At 49.6% G+C, this 15935-nt stretch overlaps 5 protein-coding genes across 5 annotated transcripts; 3 read left to right on the forward strand and 2 right to left on the reverse strand.

Moving 5' to 3' along the window:
- Window positions 1–53: 53 nt before the first annotated feature.
- On the forward strand, window positions 54–1604 carry FVEG_10506 (hypothetical protein; the record flags this gene model as incomplete). Its single annotated transcript, XM_018899665.1, has 1 exon — window positions 54–1604. The coding sequence occupies one exon, from the start codon at window positions 54–56 to the stop codon at window positions 1602–1604; it is 1551 nt and encodes a 516-aa protein (XP_018757770.1).
- A 305-nt stretch (window positions 1605–1909) lies between these two features.
- Window positions 1910–4278, reverse strand: FVEG_10505 (hypothetical protein). The gene is made up of 4 exons (XM_018899664.1): window positions 4114–4278; window positions 2694–3958; window positions 2502–2639; window positions 1910–2431 (listed from the first exon to the last, which is right to left on the reverse strand). Exons 1-4 carry the CDS (start codon window positions 4226–4228, stop codon window positions 1991–1993), a joined length of 1959 nt encoding a protein of 652 aa, XP_018757769.1. The 5' UTR covers window positions 4229–4278; the 3' UTR covers window positions 1910–1990.
- A 1027-nt stretch (window positions 4279–5305) lies between these two features.
- Window positions 5306–8002, forward strand: FVEG_10504 (hypothetical protein; the record flags this gene model as incomplete). The annotated part of the gene is made up of 7 exons (XM_018899663.1): window positions 5306–5454; window positions 5518–5814; window positions 5849–5862; window positions 5886–6337; window positions 6391–7347; window positions 7396–7497; window positions 7556–8002. The coding sequence occupies 7 exons, from the start codon at window positions 5306–5308 to the stop codon at window positions 8000–8002; spliced, it is 2418 nt and encodes an 805-aa protein (XP_018757768.1).
- A 419-nt stretch (window positions 8003–8421) lies between these two features.
- Window positions 8422–13127, reverse strand: FVEG_10503 (hypothetical protein; the record flags this gene model as incomplete). The annotated part of the gene is made up of 11 exons (XM_018899662.1): window positions 8422–8817; window positions 8875–9018; window positions 9071–9347; window positions 9402–9830; window positions 9886–10100; window positions 10159–10376; window positions 10433–11045; window positions 11100–11230; window positions 11286–11516; window positions 11579–12339; window positions 12397–13127. The coding sequence occupies 11 exons, from the start codon at window positions 13125–13127 to the stop codon at window positions 8422–8424; spliced, it is 4146 nt and encodes a 1381-aa protein (XP_018757767.1).
- Window positions 13128–14068: 941 nt separating this feature from the next.
- Window positions 14069–15857, forward strand: FVEG_10502 (hypothetical protein; the record flags this gene model as incomplete). Its single annotated transcript, XM_018899661.1, has 5 exons — window positions 14069–14225; window positions 14291–14982; window positions 15035–15263; window positions 15325–15590; window positions 15654–15857. 5 exons carry the CDS (start codon window positions 14069–14071, stop codon window positions 15855–15857), a joined length of 1548 nt encoding a protein of 515 aa, XP_018757766.1.
- Window positions 15858–15935: the final 78 nt, after the last annotated feature.

The following is a 15935-nucleotide window of genomic DNA, read 5'->3' on the forward strand; positions in this document are numbered from 1 at the left end:
GAATCCTCTGTCCAACCTTGATTCTTTCCAACCACATGCTTCTGGCCCGTACAATGGTCTCCGCTATCACTCCTCCCCCTCCCTCCGCACCGCCCTACCGACTCGCCAATCTTGCAAATCTCACCTTGGGCTATACCGTCTACCCTTCGTGGACGCAGAAAGACGGGCTTGTTGCCATGACATCTCCCCCATCTCCTCCCTACAACGACGACTCTTCGAAAGCTGAGCGCTACCCTCTGATCATCAACAATGCGCTCTACACTCCCCCGGGAGTTTATAGTGTCCGACAGCTGGTTGCGACCGCCGCGCCCCTTCTCGATGTCATCATATCCCGCCTTGGTCCAGATGGCCCGAACGATGTCCCTGCTCGCACTGTCCTTGTAAATGGTCTGGCAGCTTCTCTTGCAACTACGGGTAGAGAATCTACACTGCCACTGGTCCACTCGTCCCAGGATACTGCTCGCAGAGAGATTGTGATCCAAGCAAACAAGATCGCAAAGACACTTGTTGGATACGTCCACGATAGCATCGACCCTACCAACGCGCATACCAAGATACGACTCCGAAGTCCCTGTGAGGGACATCTCTGGACTCCAGCCGTTGCAAGCCTCCTATTGGGACCTCGGAGCGACTCGCAGCTAATGGAGCTCTATAATGAGTGGCTTCATCGGATGATTCTTCTTCGTGACAGTTTGATTCCCTTTGAGAACTACGACAAGGTGCCTTTCGTTATTCCTCGAGACTCAGACCGCGGTATCCGCGATCTAGAAGAGCCTCGGAAGCTTTTCCTTGTACACTGTCTGACAGGAACAATCCAGCATGTTGCTATTGTTGATCTGGCCAAAGTCTTCACAGCGCGACATCTGCCTCGAGGTGGCTATGGCTTCCAGTATTCTCAAGGCCTCGTTTTGCCAGCCTTCCTGTCCGGATCTACTTCTCTTCACCTACTACGTTATCATCCGGCCCATGTCTATGACTCGGAGAGCGAGGTCTTGTTTGACTATGAGCACAAAGAATACATCGATGCCCCGAGAACAGAGCTAGCAGCAAGTGAAGCAGTCTCTGGGGACGGTAGCTGGAACTTGCCCTCTCTGTTAGGGGTAGATACCAGGGTCACCGAGTCTTCTCTGGCCATCGACGCCGGGAAGGATGCTCTTCGGCGCATTGTCAAACTTCGCCTGACGCTGTACTCGGGGAAGTCTGTGTCTGTTGACCTTGGTCAGATCGCCCGTGGTCGACGTTACGCGTATGAAGTCAAAGCGGAGAAGGAATCTACAAATGGAACGTCATCACCCATCCTCAGTGCACTGTCCGCACAAGGTGCTGGTGGCATACACAAGACAATTGTCCACGACGCGGCAGACATCCTCTCGCGACCTGGACTTGTCATCTCACCGAGAGTAAAAGACGGTCATGGAAACACAATCCATATCATCCCCACGTCAGACCCTATTCTCAAGCTAGCGCTCCTGGGAAAGTTCTATCCTGAGAATGTGATCCTATCAAGAGAAAAGGATAATATCGATGCTCTTAGCAAGGCTGGTAAAGGGTTCGCGGAGCGCCTGGTAATCTTAGACCGGATCAATGAGAAGGCTATAAGCTAGGCAGTTGTAAAGCCTGGCGCAGTTCACCGGTGAAACTGGAAGGGACTATCAGATACATTGCTTGATTTCTCTGTATATATGCACTTGCATAAGATTCAACCATCTGTGCATAATGGGATATGCTAACGATATCCCACTTACTCATTCTCGGCGTCCAGTGCTATCCTTTTAGTTGAGATTGTTTGAATCACATCATAGGGCGACTATACATTGTATCTTCACCTTTCACAGTGAATATAATTGCCAAGTAGTCTTAAAACATCAGGCTACTGTACAACTTCGAGGTTAAGGTCCTTGATATAGTATTGCCAGAATTTAGTATATTGCAAGTACGGCAATCGACGCTCTTTGATTCCTCTACTTTGTTAAAAGGTCCTCAGACTGTATCACTGGACATCTGCTGTAGCAATGACTAGCTTTGTGAAGTCATCAAACATATCAAATTGGAGCGGGCTAACAAGAGTGCCTCGATCTCCAGACCTTCCAATACTCTTTATCTGATCAACAGCCCGGCGGACACTAACCTTTGTCCGTGCAAAGTCGTCAGCGGTAAGTTGAGACCTGGCGAGAGTCCATTCCTCTGCTGACGAGGCTTTCCAGACAGCCTCAGGTGCTGGGAGAGTCAAGTTGTGAATGAGGCCGTTGTCCAGAGGCTCAAAGTAGTTTGGATCCTGCTTCTGAACACGACAGGAAAGGGTATTTATGGCATTGACAAGGAAAACAGTTCTTCGTATTGTCTCGTCCATGAGCCATTTGCGCCAGTTGCTCTCTTCACTGTCCTCTGCTGTTGAGGTTTGAAGATATTGTTTGGCGAGACGTCTGGTCATCTACCGTGCACGTTTAGCTCGTGTTTCTTCTTCAACTTAACCAGTGGTAACCAGGGGAGATGTTATATACCTTGAGGAAGAACATCTGCTGTGACTCAGCTGCGCGCGTCTGTTCTGGATTTACGCTCACAAAGAAGCCTAAGATCTGATAGATACACATGGCGTGGACCACCGCAAGCATGTCAGCATCAGAACCGGGTAATTGATGCTGCACACTGTTAATGAGAGTCGATGACTAGCTCGGACTCGACCGTTCACTTACAAATCCTTTGACAAGCTTGTTGGTCTCTTCGTTTATAAGCGAGTAAACAAATGTCTCACTGACAGGAACAGATGCGTAGAAAGCCCCGACACAGCAGAACGCTTTAGCAAGCGGCTCTGCGATATCCCCGGCAGAACATCGGTAAAGCTTGTGATGTACAAATGGGGGATATACTCCAGGTTGTAACATGACACTGGGGTAGTTGCTGACCATTTTAATGAGATCATCGTCTTTGTGGAGTCTGTGAAAAGGACATGACTGCAGATTTCGACTGATGCCATATGGCTGACGTGGGGCAGCCGTATTTGGCAACTCCGTACCACGCGCAGCTTTGACGGCACCATGAAGAGTCTTGCCTTGTTCGGTATCGGTCTCGACATCAAGTGGAGAGTTCTGATTGCTCTGGTGATTTGTAATAGATGTTGTTCTTGGGTAGTGACCGTCAGATGAGACAGGAGTATTCAGCATGGTTGAAAATCCACCCTGTTGAGAGGCCTGGCCCGGAGTAATCCGATTCTGAGTCAAGATCCCAAGTGAGCCTAGGAGATCGAAGTTGAGATCCTCAGAAGCTCCCGTGAAGCCGCCTCCTTGCATAGGGTCTTCGAGCTCTGGCGATATAGGCAGTTCGGGGGAGAGAAATGCATTCTGTGAGAACCAAGGTATTTCTCGCTGCCATCGGGACGAAGCGTCTGTCTCATTAGTCAAGTTAAATAATGAAATACCGTCCCTCTCAAGCTGGCCTGGGCTTGGCGTAGGATCTCCAAAGCCAACATTTGGCCTGTTTGTATGTGTGTTTGCATGCCACCCATTTATATTAATACCGTCAGACGCAGGTGCAGGTAATTGCTGTTGTTGGGGAGCTGCAAGTGACAGGCTGTTGCTGGTGGCAGAGCTGCGGCTTGGGTCCCCCGCGTCATGCATGACAGCTTCAAGATCAAGATCTGGTTGACGATGACTAGAGTAACTTGAACGCGATAAGCTATTTCCGATAACGCTATTGCTATCATATGGCTGCCCCGAATTGGTTCGAGAGTGGTGCACCCGAGGCCGCTGGGACGCGTCGATCTGCTGAGACGTGGCGTTGGGATTGTTGGCCGAGACGTAACGGCACGTCTTGTTCCTGTTGATGCAGCGTGAACATGACGGCGTACCCAGATCGCAACTCAATTTGGAGGCTGCGCAGGCTGTGCAAGACTTTTGCTTGGATAGCTTTTGTCGTTGGGACGATTGAATACAGCGCTGCTGATGCTTGTACCGATATTCCTCTTCAGAGATAAAGAAAAATTAATTAGCCTACCAGGCAACTGAGGAAAATCACAGCGGACAGGGCTATGAGTGCGATTGTTGGCGGTACAGGCACGAACCAACATCTGCTCAAAGGGATTGACCATAACGAAGGGTAACAGGGCGTAGTACTCACTCTGAGCAAACTCCTTGGGGCAGTTGGAGCACCGCCAGGGGCCCTGCTTGGAGGCGTCTCTGGCCTGGCGAGAGGTAGTCTCAGAGCGACTCGGCGAAAAGAGAACCGGCTGCATCTCTCACTTCCTCCGAGGCGACGGTAAGAGGGAACGGGCTTGGACAGAAGACAGCAGAGCACGTCTACATAGCTCCGAGAGGGACGGGGACATCCTCTTCCGATCAAGTTAGCGCGATATAGCGTGATTACAGGGATCTGCAATTAGCCAAACAGTCCTACCGCGCTTGATCATATCGGGAAATGCGTATCTGTGGCCTGTACCCGGGAGTGGGGGCAACCCTACCCTACGCGTTTTCAAACACACCCGCATCAAGACTCCTGTCAGGCTACCTCACTCCGCACCCGAGAGTGAAGGATTGGTAATGTCAGCCGCATGCCAGCAGATAGACTAGCCACAATTGTTTCTCTTATCAGCGTTCATAGTGGTTCTAAACTCGATATTGTTCTTCGCCACGTCTCGCAACATGATCCTGCAATGTCGTGATGGCATGCGGGAAGATTCCGAGGTGGTCATCGAGAAGTAGCCTTGCTTTAGTGAATATCAAATGGAGGTAGTACATATGCTTGTACCCAGTGTATGAAACTGAAGTGAAGCTCTAACCTCTGTAAGTCTATGCCTCGGCAGGCAGCCTTCCCTGCCGATGCAACAAGAAAGGGAAGGCAACTATGCACTTTCGGGTTCGCCGAACCATCTACAAGCAATTGAACCATGGTTGACGACATCAGTATCTCTGGATTATGCTGCGCATCCCCGACGCAAGCTTCAATGGCATGATACGGGTTGATTCTCAAGTCATTCCTAACTAGGAACATGGACATGGAGGCACGTTGAGGATCCTGACAACAGCCAGCTACTGGCACGCATTGCTCCAAGTCTGAAACTCTCTTTGGTTAGCAGTACTCATGGGGAATAAAGTGGGTAAGACTGTATGTATTCTCGATCCCAGCGCTTCTCTCTGAATCGAGGTGCTATTGTTGAGTCGGCTTGCATAATAACCCGCACTAGTCGCATCAAGTTGAAGTGAAGCAGGTCTGCTGTTAAAATATACTTGACATTCTTGTTACATGCTAAGTAACATTTGTTTCAATTCATCTCAACATCAGAGACTTTCACATTGCATCACACTTTTCCAAAATGGGCACGATTAAGGTTGTCATCGTTGATCATTATGATTCCTACACAAACAATATTCTACAACTTCTCCAAGGTACTCAGAAGGGTCATGATGGACAGTCATATCCAGATTGGAGTGTATCTATTATTCGATTTGACCAGTTCTCATGGTATATAAAACAAAACGGTCCCAAGCCTCTAACTATACACAAAGGCTAACTGTTTTTTCCCAGGGATCACTTCAAATCGGAAATCCTCCCTCACCTAGATGCCATCATCTTATCACCAGGACCCGGCACACCGCAGCGCGAAGCAGACTTTGGCTTCAATGCTAGGCTTATAAGAGAAGTCAACATTCCCATACTGGGGATCTGCCTTGGACATCAAGGCATTGGTACATCGTTCGGCGCCAATATCATTCATGCACCAAACATTAAACATGGTCAGATCTGTGAAATTCATCACCGCGGCACAGGTATCCTGAGCGGTCTGCCACAGAAGTTCGATGGAGTAAGGTATAACAGTCTTGTGTTGGACATTGAAGGCATGTTGTCTCTCTGGTAGCTTACCTTCACATCGTGTTCTTGCTGACACTCTCTAGATGTCCCACCGGAGCTGCAAGTCACAGCATGGACATACGACCCAGAGAACCCCTCGAAAAAGGTTTTGATGGGACTTCAACATCGGGAACGCCCTGTATTTGGCACCCAATGGCATCCAGAAAGCGTTTGCTCTTCTCATGGGAAGCAGATCCTTTCAAACTTCCGAGATATCGTCTTGGACTTTTGGGTGACTAGTAATCCGAGAAACCAATGGACAAAGCGTAGAGTTCTTGAGCACGCATCGCTGCCTGAGCATATTCTTCAGCAGAATGCCGTTGAGCAAACCGGCTTGGGCAAGGCACTAGATACAGAGGCTGACCCGGCACGACCGGTCTCACCTTATTACGTCAAGTCTGCTAGAATTGGAAAAGGTCCATCCGCAGAGATTGTGTTCCAAACATTGTTTCGGGGTAGATCATTAGACGGTGAGGCGTGGCTTGATAGTGCCAAGGTACGTTCGTCCTATCCAACCCCAACCACTAACACATTCTGACTTGGCTTCAGGTCAGAGACTCACACTCTCGTAACTCTTATCTATCTTGGGCTTCCTTTACACTGAGCTACTCAACCAAGTCGAGGCACGTGTCTTTTTATCAACATGGCAAAAACATAAAATCGGAGAGGCTGAGTGTTTCCTACTGGTCGTGGCTGGAGAAGTTCCAGCAGGAGACCATCGTGGCAAACACCGAAACACTCCCTTCTGAGTCGCTGGATCAAGAGACAGATGTTGGTCAGCCTTTGCTCCAGGTCGGGCTCATCGGCTACTTTGGCTATGAGCTCAAGAGAGAATCACTACCTGGCTACCAGTTCACGCCACCCGATGAGAAGGATGTCAGCTTGAAGCACAGCGATAGCGAGCAACTCTTCGCAAACACCGTGCTTCGGCTGGATAATTATACTGGAGAGTGGACACTGTTCAGTTTGATACGTCGAGGTGAAGAGGATCCAATCGGCAATGCCATTGGCGCCTCGAGCAAGATAGGCATCGACGAGGCCGAGTTCGACCTTTATCTGAATCGTGTCCGTGAGGTGTTTGACGCACCGCCGTCGCCACCTTACGTTGAAGCGCACCCTTTGCCAACTTTCGTCGCGCTCGACAACGAGGCTTCCTATTCCAACACAATCTGGGCAGCCAAACAGGCCATCAAAGAAGGAGAGACCTACGAACTGACATTGACAACAAAGTTCAAGGCAAAGAGCCCCGAGGTAGATCCCTACAGCCTGTATCTTGACCTTCGGAAACGAAATCCGGCGCCTTATTCTGCCTATATCCACTTTGCCGCCCATGATAAGACCATCCTGTCATCATCACCTGAGCGATTCATCTCCATCGATAGTAATGGAGTTGCAGAGATGAAGCCAATCAAGGGTACCCTTGCTGTTGACCCCGATCCAGTTGAGGATGAGAGGCGGAAGCATCAACTTGCGACCGATGTTAAAGAGCTAGCCGAGAATCTGATGGTAAGCACAAACCCGTCACTTAAGATTCGGTTGACTAATTTTAGATAGATCGTTGACCTCATTCGATCCGATCTTCACAACATCTCACCACCAAGCTCCATTTCTGTGCCGAAGCTGTTGCATGTAGAGACCTATCAAACTGTACACCAGGTAAGATGGCACGCTTTCCATGTGTTACTTGACGACAGGATGACTTACTATCGTCTAGCTTGTCACAACAATACAGTCCCATGTCGCCCCGTCGGTAGGAGGAACCAAGGTCATCGAACGCTGTTTCCCACCTGGTTCCATGACGGGCGCTCCAAAACTTCGCTCAGTTCAGATCCTCGACTCTCTCGAAGGTCAACGTGAGCGAGGTATATACTCTGGAAGTATTGGTTACATCTGTGCCAGCGGTACCGTCGACCAATCCGTCGTGATCCGCACAATCGTCAAGTCTGGCAATGATCTAGAACTCGGAGCGGGAGGGGCGATCACTTGGCTGAGTGAGGCGGACAAGGAATGGAACGAGGTCATGGTTAAAGCGAATGCTGTTGCTCGAGGAAAGGGAAAGGCGCAAGTACCTGGTGCCGCTATCAGTCACTTAGGACCATTCGTAGAGGAAGAGGGTCATCTACGACAGGAGCACCCGCTAAGAACTGCAATCAGCGCGTGACCGGCATTGGGATAGATTGGTTCAATAGCATCCATAGTTTGTAGTAACAATATTGTCTAGTTTGAATAGAAACACACATTCATTGGATATATGTTTAGAGAAGGGTGAGATGAAATAGGTCAACTAAGTATTTAATCCCGGGCCATGCGATGGCTTCTCTAGGTGGCTTTGGCCATTTGCCATTTCCCTCTGTCTTGATAACATCGCAGCCGGCAACAAAAAGCCTCACTATAGACGAATAACGGCACACGGCAGCATAGAGAGAAGAGCCTGACGAAAATATTTAAGAAGAATTTATTAAAACTGCCATTGAAGAAGAAAAGCCTTTAAGCTTCTACCCCACTCTCATCGAGTTCTTGATACTCACTGCCTAACAGAGGTCAGGTTGAACGGCTTGATCGGTGACTCTACTGAGTTTGTCATATTTCAAAGAAGTAGAATAGCTTCCACCCCTTCACCTTGGTGGCCCAAGTGAAGAAGTAGACCAAGGCAAGATTACTGAACGTGAACATGACAAAGATTCCCCAACTACCCCATTGTCCGCCGAGCTGGCCATCTCCCAGGTTGAATTGGTCCAAGAACTGAGTCCCAGTAGTCCAACGACATATCTGGCAATAGTCATCACCAGAAGCGTCGGGGTTGAGTAGCTGAGCGGACGCGGATACAGCCCATTCCGATACATATGAAGAACACGTCTGGTTAGCAGGGGCTGTAAACACTGTGAGGTCTGCTGGTGAGCATGAAACATCGACAGATGAGGTCACAGCCGTTACCATCCCGCCAAGAAGGTAGGTGAATGGGGATAGGTAGTAGAGCTGTATTTATGTTAGACAAAGGCTGGAGAGGATAATTACGGAAACGCTGTGGCTTACCCAGTAACGCCAGAAGACCTGAATCTGGCTGTAAGGAACAATGATGCCGTTGAACCAGTTACAAGTGCAAACAATGAACACGAGAACATTTCCTGCTGCTCCGAGATCTGGACTGAGGGCCATCATGAAGAGACCAAGGAGAACCTGCAATTGTCAGAGGAGTGCCACTAACTAAAAGGACTTGTGTGTGACCTACTTGGAAGATCTCATACGTGAGAAGGAATAGAAAAATATAACCGGCTTGGTCCAAAGGCAAACCGGCTGGGAAGTACCAAATCACGAAGTACAGAACGGTGACCAAGATAGCACCGGGTATCTCTGACAGTATGGTCGAAGACACGAAAGCAATCCATCCGTATGCATGAGAAGGTCCTTCACGAAACTGCCAGTACAGACTTGCAAAGAAGTAACGGGCCAAGATCACGTTTACAATAGCATTGCAAAGGAAAAGGATGAAGAAGACACTGAACATTCTATTGAGTTGGTTAGCGATTTGGAGAGAGTGTAGGAGGTGAAGAAAAGCTCACCGATTCTGGAGATCTTGCGGGCTAGTACCGATCTGGAAGAAAGTGAACCCGACGAGGATAGCACTGATGACATGCACCCAGATCTTGGAGTAGATATACGGGGGACTTCGCCACTGGTTTAGCAGCATCCGCTTTGTGAGAAGCAATGTCTGAAGAACCACGGAGGCATTGTGCTCAGAGGCGCTTTCTTCGTCGACCCCAGGTGAGAGGACCTTTGAAGTATCACTACTGATAGCGATTTCATGCCCAAGTGCAGTAGCCTCTGGGGAGGCAGCCCATGTCGAAGCCCAGTTGGAGCCCTTGTCAGAAATGCGAGCATTGACACCTGCCCCAACAGTCTCGAGGATGAATTCACCGGGGTTTGCTCCTTCAGGACATGTAGCACCGTTACGAGCAAAGTACGGGAGAGCTTCGGTGACCTTGCCAAAGCTACATCATGGTCAGGTTGCGAAGATAGATGGATATCTTGGGAATGGAGACTTACTAGAGTTGATTGCCTTCTGAAGACAGGGCCAGAAGGTTGTCAAACTGGGAAAACACCAGAGCAGAGGGTTGATGGATAGTGACAACTATTGCCTGGCCTTGACGGGCGAGTGTCTTCAGGTAGTGGACGATGCGAGATGCGCCTTGAGAATCCAGCCCGGAGGTTGGCTCATCGGCGAACAAGATCTCGGGCCGCGCAGCAAGTTCAACACCAATCTAATCAAGCCTAAGGTTAGCTTCGATGGTTGGGATCGGGGGAGGCCGTAAAACACACAGTTACTCTCTTGAGTCGCTCGACACCAAGACCGCCGCCATCTTCCCCAATCAGAGCATCCTGGACTTCATTAAGATCAAGCAAGTCCAAGACTTTGCTAACGTAGGCCAGCTTCTCGGCCTTGGAGTAGTGCTTTGGCTGTCGTAGAAGGGCAGAGAACTCGAGGGCCTCCCGAACGGTTGCTGTCCCGTCGTGTAGATCCATCTGCTGCGCGAATCCTAAGGACCACCGTTAGTCACCATTCCACAAAAACCGGCATGGGATGGTGTCATACCAACTGTCTTTCTATAGCTCGAGCTGGGAGATTGATCGTCGACCAGAACCTCTCCATTGACGATACTGCCCGCAAAGTTGGTCTGACTTAGAGCCGTGAGAAGTGTCGTCTTGCCTGCGCCACTGGCGCCACAGAGAGCAGTAAGCTCTCCCCGCCTGACGTACCCCGAGATGTTCTTGAGAATATGACTATCGCCAATGTCGACGCTGAGCTGGTTCCACTTGAGGGCAATCTGGCCAATCCGACTCGAAAGAACACTCGCGTGGCCGGATGAGGGAGCGGACTTCTCAACGTCATGAGAGTCAGAACTCGAAGTATCGCGGCGTTTCGCAAACACGAGGGGAGCTCCACCGTTGGGTGCGAAGCTCATGAACTCGCTTCCAAAGATGCCAGCAACGAGATAGGCCAGGCCGATGGCTATCATAATACCGATGTTTCGCCATCTGTGGGAGTAAGAAAATCCAAAAGACTCCGCGTACTGAAGTCCTGGCACACTGGTCTGGCCGGGCAAAGCACCTCTCACGGCGCAAGTCTGATGCCCTGCAACACCCTGTGCTGGGATGAGGCTATCATGACATGAGAGATTCAAGCCGCTGAACTCGCTACTAAAGAGCTGAAGCAAATGTCAGTGGATTTCGAGGGACATTGGTTGGATCATGGAACTTACGTTCTCAAAGCCGTAGAACATGGGATTGATATGGTGCAGCCATCCGAAAGCTGGACTCATATCATTGGGAGGGATCAGAAAGCCTGCAAACAGAAGAAGCACTGTGCAAGAGAACCCTCCATAACGGAAGCCTGGTCACCAGAGTATGTTAGTGCTGTCGCGGAAATGTGGGTGTTGGTAACTCACAGTCATCTAACGTCCCGACAAAGTAGGCAAACATGCGGAGGAGGTTGCTGAAGCATACGGTCGATATGAAGAGCGTCAGGTAAAAGAAGAAGAACTTGCCAGCTTCAACCTGGAGCCGTGAAAGAAAGTAAAACACAAGAGTAAAGAGGACATGCTGGAAAGCGATGAGCGGCAGATCGATAAGGAAACGGGCCAGTGCGACTGCAGCGGGACGGGTCAGGTGAAGGTTGGCTGTAAGATGACCGTCAGTAACACAATCTCGACAGTTCCAGTGTCAGGGTGGTTCGAGGTACCTTGTCGCTCTAGTACAGGCCTGTTGGTGTAGGCATCGAAAAGCTCAGGGAACTGCAACCATCCGTTCAAGATCAGTGCAAAGTACAAGATACCACCACGGGTGAATGCGCCCTGTGCATTGTTCTCAATGTTGAAATACATACTACCGCACACGAGGCAGAGAATGATGGTTGTAATCCACTTGATATAGTAGACCCGCCTCTGTCCCTTGACGAGCTGATACTCCCGCTTCAAGCTCTCCTTCACCTGAGAAGGCAGCGATAAGCGATACGAATAGGATGGAAGGAGAGCGTCTGCCTGACCCTGCTTCTCTCGATATTCGTCGATCTCACTGACGAGGCGTGCATAGTTGTTAGATCTTCTGAAGGCTGCAGCAAGATCGGCAGAAGACTTGATGCTATCAGCCTCTGACCCGGGAACAGCCCTCCTCTCTTCGGGATCTGTCACGGTTGCAAGGAACTCAGCCGTCGTCTGCCCAGGAATTGGAATGAATCCAAGGTTGTTGAAATAGCTCCAGGCCTCGGACGTGCTTCCGAAGAAGGCTTCGTGTCCTTCGGAGAGAACGACAACCTTGTCGAAGTTTCGGTATATCTCTTCGCCGGCTTGGTAGAGTGTTGCGAGAGTTGTCTTGTGGCCGATATCGGTGAAGGCTCTTAGAGCTTTGACAAAGTCCAAGGCGGTGGAGGAGTCGAGGCCACGGGTCGAATTGTCGAAACATTGGACCGAGGAACCAGCTGCCAGGACTTCGGCGATGGAAACACTAGAAGGTCGCAAATTAGACATGATAGTGGCGATAAAGTGAAGGTTTCTCTCTTACCGTTTCCTCTCTCCGCCTGACACACCGGGTGAGAATGCACCACCAACAGGAGTGTCGATAGTATGTGAGAGACCGCAGATCTTGGCGATAACATCAACCAGGCTTGCCACGAGCTTCGTGTTGCGAGCATTTTTCGGGAGAGAATTGCGCAGAGCAAATTGAATGGTCTGTCTAACGGTTAAGGAAGCAATATGCCTGTCCTCCTCAGGTAGATAGATGGTCTCCCTGGCATGGTCACGCCTGAAGACAGAAGAAGATACGTTGGCGTACTCGAGGTCACCGGCTGTGGCCAGATTGGATCGGCTGGCGATTGTGCGGAGGAACGTGGAGCATCCACTACCGGGGCGTCCCAGGACAAGAAGCATTTCCCCGGGTTTGACAACGCCTGAGAATCCATCGAGGATTGTTCTTCCTTCAGGGTCAGAGTTTCGTGGGCTGAGGCGTGCCAAGATCTGTTCCTTGATGAAGCGAACTTGGTCGGGCCCAAAGGTGTTGATGATGGCTTGAGGCAGAGTCTTGACCTGGATCTTGGTTCCCGATGGGGCAGTGACCGAGAGATTCTTGAAAGATACGCCAATTTGTTTTGGTGTATCGTTGCCGCCTAGAGCCTGACTCTGGAGAAGCACCCGAATGGCGTCTAGACCCTCTGAGTCCAGGCCTTTGGGGATGGATACCTCAATCGACGCATCCTTCTGGGTCTCGATGACCGAGCCGTCGGTGGGCGTAGACATGTTGGATGCTGCGTGCTGGAAGGAAACCTGGGCAGTAGAAGCTAGACCAAACAGGTTGGATAACAAATGGTAAAACAAGATCAATTGGAAGAGGCTGTTAGCCGAACTCCCAGCAGGTCCTCGAGTCTCTCGCTATTGAGCGTCGCTGTGAGTCAAGCTGATAGTGAATTAGACTCGATTTGGATGAATGTGATGTTGATTAGTCAATCCTGGTGATTGGCCCGAGTCGCACTAGAGAATAACTTGACTTGGGTCCCTTAAGAGAGGTTGGCTCCTCCATTTGCAGGTCAATTAATCTCCGAGTTTCGATGGATTGCTTAACCACACACGAGTACCGCTGGAGATCGCGGTATTACGCGATTGGGATATGCACTCTAGGGTTGGTGGAGCCGCCAAAAATGTCCGACCCCTGTTCGGAGCAAAATGGCAATATCCTCGTCTCTTCGGACTTGGCCGACCATGATCGGAGCCATTTGACCACATTCTCAACAGCCATTTCTGCGACAGTAAGGATTACGACGTCTTTCTTCCCTGGACGCGACGTTTTTTATTTGGTGCTAGAAGATTGCTAGACAACGCGACCCTGCTATTTGGTATCTTAGTCTTGTGGTTGAAGGCGAAATGGAAGAAATATCTGTTGGTTCTATGCTGTTCATTATTCAGCCTCATTATTGCGTGACGCTCTAAAATATGTTGGTGGCGTAGCTGTTGGTACACTGCTTGCAGTTCCAGACTGCTGGAGACGGGCTAACTCCAGTAGACACAACAGCAAACACCATAAAGCGATATAGTATAGCACTTGACAACACTCTTAATAAATAGAGAAGTAGACTCACAGTAACTGGAATCGTTTCTATTTACTTGAATCACTTATCGCTGCAAGTAAATCTTGGGCTATTACTTGAAAATCACCGCCTACCTACGGAAGAAAGATCTTCACAATGGCAGATGCACTTGGTCCGTCCACCCATTGGTGGAACGACGCCGGTTTGAGAAAACTCTACCTCTGGCTGCCGGTTATCATCCTCAGCAGTTCATATCAAGGCTTCGATGGCATGATTATGAACGGCTTGCAGTTGCTGCCCTCCTGGCAAGAAGGTGAGTGTCACCATTCGACTCCATGGTAGCTCGCGATGGTAAATTAGACTGACTCCGAACTTTAGAATTCGATCACCCAGAAGGACCAGTCTTGGGTCTGCTCAACTCTATCCAGACTGTTGGAGCCATGCTGGCGCTACCTCTCATTGGTTGGATCGTCGATAAGATCGGGCGTCGCAAGTCCATTGCCTTTGGCGCCTCATGGACTCTGCTTGGCGCGATTCTACAGGCAACCTCTAAGCACATTGCACAATTCGTCATTTCTCGATTCATCATTGGCTTTGGTCTCGCTTTCACCGTCGTTGGTGCGCCGCTACTTCTTGCCGAGCTGGCTCTTCCAAAGCATCGTGGAACCATCTTGTCTTACTTTCCCACTGCATGGTATACTGGAGCAATCATCGCAGCTTGGACAACCTATGGCACTCAATTCATTGAGGATTCCCGCTCTTGGCGTATACCCAGTGGTCTCCAAGCCGTCCCCGCTGTCATCCAGATCAGCCTTCTTTGGTTTATCCCCGAAAGTCCTCGTTGGCTGATTTCCAAGGGTAATGGCGCAGCTGCGCGAAGCTTTTTGGTAAAGCATCATGCGAACGGTGATGAGAGCAATCCAATTGTGGAGATCGAATACACACAAATCAAGGAGGCTATCCTCAAAGATGCACAGTACAAGGAGCAGGGCAGCTATCTCGATCTTATCCGAACGAAACCGAACAGGAGAAGACTTATTCTTGTCACATTCTGTGGTCTGTTCCTCGAGGTGAGAAGGCTGAGGCAAGGTTTCATTGAGCCTTTGCTAATGATATTTCTAGATTTCAGGCAATGGTTTAGTTCAATACTATCTCCATTCCGTGCTGAACAGTATCGGAATCACCAAGACGATTGAGCAAACTACAGTCAACGGTTGCTTGTCTATCTACAACTTTGTCTTGGCTCTTGGTGCTTCGTTCTTAGTTGACCGGATTGGTCGCCGCAAGCTCTTCATTATCTCTACTGCCGGAATGTTTTTTGCTTTCATTTTGTGGACTACCTTTGCAGCTTGTGAGTACCTACTATACCTACATTTCAGCTTGATCAAGGCATGCTAATTCAATCGTCGCAGTATACACCGAACACGGCACTCGGAATTACGCGATTGGTGTCATTGTCTCCATCTTCCTTAGCAATGGCGCTTATGACCTTGGGTGGACCCCTCTCTGGGCTTATCCGGCCGAGCTTCTGCCTTACGAGGTGCGAGCACGTGGAGTTGCTTATATGACGGGTATTATGCATGCCGCAGGGTTCTTTTCTTCTTTCGTAAACCCAATTGGGTTGAAGAATGCTGGATGGAAGTACTATATTGCATTTATTGTCTACACGTTCCTGGAGGTAAGTTCACCGTCGCGCTTTGGCTAATACGATTGAGCCCAACTGACCCATTGCCTTCGATAGCTTGTTGCCGTCTGGTATTTCTTCGTTGAAACCAAGGGATATACCCTTGAGGAGATCGATACTATCTTTGAAACACCGAGCCTTACTTGGAAGCAGAGAAGAAATCTCAAGGCTCCTAGCCTTGTCCGGGAGACTAGCTCAATTGAAGAGAGTGGTGATGCTGCTCGGAAGCCTGATGTTGCGGTCTCTAAGGTAGAGCTTTGAGCTTTCCAATGAAGCTTTCGAGGAGAAATTTTGCATGCCAAACTATTCATATCCTTACTCATATCACTATAGAGGTAA

This window comes from Fusarium verticillioides, chromosome 11 (assembly GCF_000149555.1).
Source record: "Fusarium verticillioides 7600 chromosome 11, whole genome shotgun sequence".
Taxonomy (NCBI): domain Eukaryota; kingdom Fungi; phylum Ascomycota; class Sordariomycetes; order Hypocreales; family Nectriaceae; genus Fusarium; species Fusarium verticillioides.